General features: G+C 32.4%; 1 protein-coding gene across 3 annotated transcripts; it reads left to right on the top strand.

Moving 5' to 3' along the window:
* The first annotated feature begins 3,102 nt into the window (after window positions 1-3,102).
* LOC18053933 (pentatricopeptide repeat-containing protein At5g24830) lies at window positions 3,103-7,610 on the top strand. 3 transcript variants are annotated; one of them, XM_024178241.1, is made up of 7 exons: window positions 3,103-3,389; window positions 3,476-3,591; window positions 3,685-3,876; window positions 4,327-5,900; window positions 6,627-6,860; window positions 6,960-7,158; window positions 7,281-7,610. In XM_024178241.1, the coding sequence occupies exons 1-4, from the start codon at window positions 3,384-3,386 to the stop codon at window positions 5,729-5,731; spliced, it is 1,719 nt and encodes a 572-aa protein (XP_024034009.1). In that variant the 5' UTR covers window positions 3,103-3,383; the 3' UTR covers window positions 5,732-5,900; window positions 6,627-6,860; window positions 6,960-7,158; window positions 7,281-7,610. The 3 variants fall into 3 exon arrangements, with proteins under 3 accessions (XP_024034009.1, XP_024034010.1, XP_006450124.1); XM_024178242.1 differs by having other exon boundaries at window positions 6,609-6,860; window positions 6,973-7,158; XM_006450061.2 differs by having other exon boundaries at window positions 6,609-6,860.
* Window positions 7,611-8,204: the final 594 nt, after the last annotated feature.

Raw genomic sequence — 8,204 nt, 5'->3', positions numbered from 1 at the left:
CAATTAATTTAATTTATTTTCAGATTTACGCTTATTCATCACTTTTATTTTTTATAATGATTATTCAAATGGCGCAAGTGTCCTTTCCAATTTCTAAATAAAAATTTTTAATTTAAAATTATCAGGGGTGAAAATATCTCTTAGAGGTTTTCTTTTGACCGTCTAATTCTAAATAGTGGCCAAGTGGACAATTGGCCCGTTTGGGATTGCAGTTGAAATTCAAAAAGCTGCTTATTTCATAATTTTCTTCATTTTATCAGTAGCTTTTAAAAGCAGGTAGGGGATTACTTTTCATAAGCAGCTTATTTAATAAGCTATTATACCTTTTTAGAATTTATATTATAACCCTATATTTTAATAAAAAGATAATTATATCTTATTTATTCATAAACCTTAAAATATAAATTATACATTTAGCTTTTTCATATTTTATGTAATAGATTATAAAGTTCTTTAGATTTTTTAAACTTAGTTTTTTAATGTAATTTTACATATTTAAGAAAAAAGATATCTCTAAACAATTTGATTACACATACTCTAAAAATAGAAAGTAATAAAAACATATATCTATTTTGGTCATTATATATAATTTTTTTAAATAAAATTCCACTTAAAATTAATTATATTTTTCACTCGTCCACTACTATCTTAGCCCTGTTAGAGCCTTTCTAACATCGTAAGGCTAAAATTATTATTTTACTCAAACGGTAAAAAATGGTATCGTTAAAACACGATTTAAATAAAAAATAATTATTATCCACCAAATACCTAATCTTTTGGACTTTTTTAAATACACAAAAATGTCCAATGGGTCGGGCGTCACATGGCACAGTATGGTACGAGCACATTTGGGTAGGGAACGCGGCACTGCACGCACAAACATGGGCTAGGCTAAGTGGGAATTTCAGGCACGTGAGATCTTAAAAGCATGACATAACTAGAAATGGGATAAAGTACGGCACATGAAAAGAACCACAATAAGCATGTTTCACTTTTTAATAAAAATAAACTTAAAATTTTATAATTTTACAAATGACTTGAAATTGAATGTTTTAATATATTTTATTAGCATATGTTTTTAAAATTTATTTAATTATTAGTTTGACAAAGTTTGGCAAAGTTACATACTCTTATGATTATTAATTTATTATTATTGGATACGAACTTGAGTTTTGGACTTTTGATTATGTTAAATTTGACTAAACACACAATGGACCCTAAAAAAAGTACACAGACTTGAAAAAAGTATGTCGATAGTTTGGCATGCCCTCTTAAAAAATTAAAAAAAAATTGTTGTATTTTTTTCTTAGGCACAACATAGCACAACTCACTGCACGTGTGCAAGATTGGGCCTAAACCAAAAGAAAAAACAAAAAAAAAAGGCATTGCACAACGCAACACAAAACACATTGTTGGCATTGCACGGCACGAGAACAAGCCCACATGGGCTGACACAGTCTGTGGGTCATATGTAAAAATACACAAACTCTTTTTTCTTAACAAAATTCCACCCAATTTAACAATATTTTTCACTTATCCATTGCCGTCTTAACCTTGTCAAAACCTTGATACAACTAAAAAATAGTTGTTTAATAAGAGTGTTTAATTATAAATTTATAATATAATTTAGTGAATATGGGGTCGGATCATAGGGAATTAAAATCTGACAGTCAATTATTAAATGAAAAATAATTATAGAAAAGAAGTTGAGAATGAATAGTTTAAGTAAAAAAAATGCTAAGGTTATAGGATCTGTTCTTGGTATTCAAATCGTAGTTAATTTATATTTTGTATTTATTACCAGTTTGAAAAAGCACCCTATAAATAAACATGGGGATTACGTCTATAATGTGTCATAACCATATTGGAGTGTTCCCACTATTATTTTGGAGTGTCGACATTAGGTCTAACACCTACATAGATTTAAGGGGGTTTAGGTCTATAAATTCTAACCACTTTATGGATAAATATGGAGATTAAATACATAATTTGCCACATCCATATTGGAGTGCTCCCACTACTTTATTAGTTTGTCAACAATCAACATTATTTCTAAACACCCATATAAATTAAAGGAGATCTAGATCTATAGATAAAAATAAAATGAAAATAATCGCTAGAAAACACAAATTCTAAACATAATTAGGGCAAAACAGTTAACGACTACAAGATGCAATCTGATTTTTTTTTTCCATTTATTTAGGGTAGAATAGTCATTTTATATTCAGGAGCAAAAAAAGTCATTTGATCAATATTCCATTTATTCTCTTAACTATGTTAATGGTAAAGTGGATGAGTGAAAAATATCGTTAATTTCAAGTGGAATTCTACCAATAAAAAAAATATTTAAATATTTTATAAAAAGCTTGAAAAATAATCGGTAGATAATTGCTCCTTTTTTTTTTGTCTCTTTGTTTTTAATTCAAAATGGTATTAAAAATATTAGCCGTCCAAACTTCAACACCAAACTAACACCCATTTGATAGCTAATAACTGGGAATTTTTTTTTTTTAAAAAAGCCATAATTGATTAGCTTCCAACTGGGATGGCAATTTATTGGATCAGGCTCGGGGTTGATTTGCACACACATAAAACATGAACCAAAGCCCACATGAAGACAATGACATTGATTATTGGTCTTGTTTCATACGTATCCAGGACTTACCCATGCTATCAAGTGATATGTCTTTTGCTCAGGAAAAGTGACGATGCTGATGTTGTACTTGAAGGATTGTTAGAGTTTCTGCAGAATTTTGAAAAAGGGTTTGGATAAAGAAAAGGATAAATTAGAGACAGTATTGAGAATGACTTAAGAGTAAATCCCAAAGTAGGAGTAGATGAAATAAATTAATATCACTTGGCTTGAAGTGAAAACTCTTTCAAATATTACTTACTGTCCAAAATTTCATGCTCAAGATAAGAAGAATTTTTTTTTAAAAACATATATATAAATATATAATATGTAAATAATGTTATAATATATATATATTAAAAAATTAACATAAAAATAGTGATTATATAAAATTTAACTACATAATTAATTATAACTGTACTTCCGCATTTGATAACAAAAACGCTGCGTTTAGAGCAGTGGGCCAAGTTGAAGTTGGGTTCCGCCGGCCACCAATGGCCTTGTATGTTTTGTGTTCCTCGATACAGCATCAATCCCATCTTCGTCTCTCCCAAGCTCAACTTTACACTCAGCGCCTCTTCTCAATAATCAATAGACGACGCTCATTCAGGTCCCAAAAATTTCTTCTAGAGAGTTCCATTAGCGGGGGACATCGACTGTCAGTCCCCTCTGTGTTTATCATATGTTATATATGCTTCAGAGTTGATGTACGGTTCAGATTCGATTCAAACGCAGAGAGATACATTATCTAATGGCCGTAAGTTTTATTCTTCTTTTCAATCTTCCATTTTGTCATTTTTTAAGCACTCACTTTATTTATTTATTTATTAATTTTTATTTTAGTTATTTATTGCCTGCGGAGAATCCTCATCACCAGTTCATATTCAAATACTTAGATTTTTGTATCAAACCTTCGACTCCATCAAGCTCAATGTAGCTCGCATTTTTTCCAACTCAAGGTATTTTGATGATTTAGACTATTTATTCTTTTGAAACAAGGTTTAGTTATTTCTTTACCAATGAAATGCTCACATTTGTTAATCTATTTATAGGACATGTAGCGATGATGATAATTTGCCTTGTACTTTGAACGATATTATGAGCTATGTTGGTGATCAATGTCGTTCCAAAACTCGGCATTGGTTCTCAAATAAGGATTCTGACAATGAAGGAAATCCCCAGGCAGTTTTTAACGCACTGGATTTAATTTTAAAGGAAAATTTGGATCGTTTGAAAACTATGAGGTAACCTTTTCAATACATTCCTAGTTGTAGTGTATTTCTGTTTATTGCCGTTTGTATGTTTGCGATTAACGTTCGGTGGTTTTTAGTCCATAGTTGTTGTGGAATGAAATCACTAGCTGGTGAATATAATTGGGGGGTGGGTAGTCTGATAAAAATATTAGCTGCAAAGGCAAATTTGATACTTTAGCTATTGTGCTTTCAAAATTAAGCAGAAGTATGATAGCTGCATACATCCCCTTGGATCTTTTTGTTTGAAACTCCTGTTTTTCTACGAGTTAGAAGTTGAATTATATTGTCTTGTAAATTATTAAGATGTCGGCTGCTAGATAAATTATTCTTATCAGTTTTTATTGAAGTACATAATTACTGATTGATTTGTATGAGTTTGTAGACTTTATGATTTTTGGAGTTCAGGCCAATTTTTATTAATTTCTAAGTGAAATTTTGCAGAGATACAGGTCCTGTGAGGTGCACCTTGGAAACTGATTACAGAAGACATGTAGCTGTAATTAGGGACCTGTGTTTAGGAGGGAAGATTGGGACAGCTCTATGGTTGCGGAGAAAAATGATTCAAAAAGGCACTGTTCCAGATGTGTTAACACATAATTATCTTGTTAATGAGCTGTGTAAAATTGGTGACTTGGAGAAGGCAGATCATGTTATTAGGGAAATGTCGGAAATGCGTCCCTCCCCCAATTGTGCAACCTACAACGCTTTTATCACGGGGTACTGTCGTGTCAACGAGCTGGATAAGGCTCTTCATCTTTTCTCCACTATGGCAAATAATGGGATTAGGCCAAATAGAGTTACACATAACATACTCGTACATGCGTTATGCAAGAAGGGTCTTTTAGGAGATGCTGTGAAGTTTCTTGGAGAGGTATTAGCTGATGACGATGGCAAGGCTACCTCCGATGTAATTACGTCAACTATACTTATGGATAGTTATTTTAAGAATGGAGATAAGTTTCAGGCTCTAGCTCTTTGGAATGATATGTTCCAAAAGAATATCCAAACAGATATTGTGGCGTATAATGTCCTTATAAATGGATTCTGTTTGAATGGAGATATTAGTTCTGCATTTGCTTACTTCTGTCAGATGCTTAAAAGAGGTTTTCTTCCGGATGTTATTACTTACAATACTCTTCTAAACTGTCTTTGCAAACAAGGAAAATTGGATGAGGCTAGTCATTTTTATGGTGTTCTGTCAAAAACAGGAGTTGCACCGGATCAGATTTCATACAAGACAATAATTCAAGGTCTCTGTATTCATGGGGACATTGTTAAGGCTAGGGAATTTCTGCTTTCTATGTTAGAGAAGTCGGTGGTGCCTGAGCCTCATATATGGAACGTGATAATTGATGGTTATGGAAGATGTGGAGATCTCAGTAATGCATTCTCTATTAGAGACCTAATGCTGTCTTTTGGCGTTTCATCAAATGTGTTTACCTTTAATGCGCTAATTCTTGCAGAAACAAGAGGTGGAAGTATTTTCGATGCGTTTTCTCTGAAAAAGGAGATGCTTTTAGATGGCATTTTTCCTGATGTATTTACTTATAATTTATTAATAGGCGCTTCTTGTAATTTGGGGCATATTCATTTGGCGCTTCAATTATATGATGAAATGCTGCGTAGGGGAATCACGCCTGATATAATAACTTATACTGAATTAATTAAAGGTCATTGTGCTAGAGGTAACATGAAGGAGGCAGAGGAGGTTTTTGCCAAGATACAAACATTAGGTTTAGCCATTGATCACATTCCATTTCGGATACTTAAGAAGAGATATCGCAGAATGAAGGAATCAGACAAGGCACGGGACATACATCAAAAGTGGTTGTTGAGGAACAAATGAGCTTTTCCACTTCAATAAGCTATAAATATGCATATACATGATGGAATTCGTGGTTGTCGAAAACAGGGCCTGACACTTGTGAGTTGTAGTTCTTGTTTTGAACCTTAACAAATTCTTTAAGATGGTGACAGGTTTCTAGATTGTGGGACTTGCAAATGCTCTTCAACAGGTATGTGCCATTTTCAGTGTTCCATTCAAATTTCTGTAGTGTAGTGAAATTTTCTTTTGCATTGACTAGCACTTAGTGCTAACTCCAGCATTCAAAAGGAAAGCTGAATAGAGAAGCTATTGCAATGTATATTGTATGATTTTCAGCTTGTAAGCTTAGAGGCGAATAGAATCATCCTGTTAGGTCTCCTACAAAATTTGGGTTTCTGTATACATGGTTCCAGGCTTTCCTGTGTGTTGAAAGTGTGCTGAAGTCTTTTTATTTTTTATTTTTTAAATGAATATGTTTGTGTAAAACAAATCTTATTCCATGTATACATCTAACTAATCTAATAATGTACGAACCAGAAATTTGAATGGTTGCGATAAGAATATGTTTTCTTCTTGGGATTCATAACCTAGTTATGTGATAGTAGAGGTTGAATACTTGTGTCAAGAATATGTTCTTTTTATTGGATTCATATATAATATAATAGTTCTTTCTTAAATCTCATCCAATTGCTATTGATTCATATAACTGCCTTTGTCATTTACCTTAATTGGTTGTCCATCTTAAAATGTTCTTAAGATGTGTATCTGTTATAACTCAGTAATAACTTATCCAAAATCCCTTTGACTCCTAACAAAATTAATTTTCCCACCTGTCTTTATATGATAGGCAGATAATGTGGGAGAAAATACAAAATTAACGTTTCATGTTGTGCGACAGTGTTCTCTTTGTTTTCAGTGGAAACTCAGGAGCAAGAAGATGTCCCAGATCGTATATGAGACCCCATCTGAGGAATAATGGGATACTTCCCTTTTGAGGTTTTCCATTTAGTTGGAGATCAGTTTGATTGCCTCTCCAAATTCTGATGTTGATGATAATTACGCTTGTGAGCTTGCTCTTGGGGTATCTCACTTCGTGCTTCAAGATGATATGAAAGCCTTTATTTCAACAATTGATTTGATCATTGTCGAGGTATATTCAAGCATCTTACTTTTTGAGTTGATTAAATGTGATTTTGTGCTCATTTTCTCCCAAAAATAAAAAAAAATGATTTTGCACTCATTGAAATAGGTTGCTTTACCAGAATCGATACTGCTTGGCATTGGGTCAAACTGTGAAGAAGTCCCAATGCTACTTCTCTCCAGATGTGCAATTGGTGGAAAGCTTGAACAGCATATGCAAAGCAGTGCCCAAATACCAAAGACTGCTGAGTGCACCTTTTTGTACCGCTCTTGTAACAAGAAAGACATTTTAGTCTTAAGAGCAAGAGGTGCTGTCATCAAAAACTACGTCTGATTCAGTACCTGTTTAGTTTCTGCTGCCATGCTGCCTTTTGTAGACGTGATTTTAATTTGCACTTGATCTCATCCATCTCTTTCTTTTTGATAACAGAGGCAGCCTTAGAGAATAGAGCTAGTTAGAGAAGAAATGGCAGGACGGAATAGGGGACTCCTACAACAGTGTCCTAGATTCAACCTCATTGGTGTCATGGAGATTCAACTTAGTGCAACTATAAATCCTGTTTTGATATTAGTTTGTACTAAGAAATAGTGGTAATGAGTGTTATTAATATTCCATTGAATCGAATGATAATCCTCCTTTCTATTTATCCTAGCATTAAGTTTTAAGGCAGAACATCGATAGAACTTAGAAGCAGAGGAAACAAAAGGGTTAACCAAAAAATATACTGAGTTGGGTTAACCATAAAATATTTCATAAGCATTGGACCATACTAAAATTTTATAAAAGGATGACGATCCAACGATATTATGAGTTCAGTTTGGGTTTTGTAGCTTTTGATTTGTACTTCTATATTCAATTTTTTAGCTTTTAAAATATACTATGGTGTAGAAACTTATTTTATTTTATTTATATTTTGGGTAAAAAAAAATTATATTAAAAATAGTGATAATGATTCTGAAAATGTTTTATTTTAGTACAAAATTTTTGTAATTTTTTTTTTGCGAATACAAATTTATAAATTATTATTTTTCATTATTATACATTGATTATAATAGGCTTTATGTGCAAGTTAAGTTAAACTGAAAAACTAATTTGTTAATCTAAACTGTTACCAAAAAATTGAAGCTGAACTGAAAAACCAATACTAAACCGAACTATTGGTTTTAATTTGGTTTTTATTTTCTTAAGGGTGGGCATTAATTCGGTTTAAGTTTGCAATAAATTTTTAGTTTCAGTTTGGTTCGGTTTTACCCACCCTTAATGACTAATATGTGTACTGTTGGTGCAAATTTTGTCCCAACTTATGATGGTGAGTTCGTTCTTTGGGCTGATCTTTATGGGCCTTTGTATATA

This window comes from Citrus clementina, unplaced genomic scaffold, assembly GCF_000493195.1.
Source record: "Citrus clementina cultivar Clemenules unplaced genomic scaffold, Citrus_clementina_v1.0 scaffold_1, whole genome shotgun sequence".
Lineage (NCBI taxonomy): Eukaryota > Viridiplantae > Streptophyta > Magnoliopsida > Sapindales > Rutaceae > Citrus > Citrus x clementina.
The sequence above is the reverse complement of the archived record's forward strand: the minus strand, read 5'-3'. Positions and strand labels throughout refer to the sequence as shown.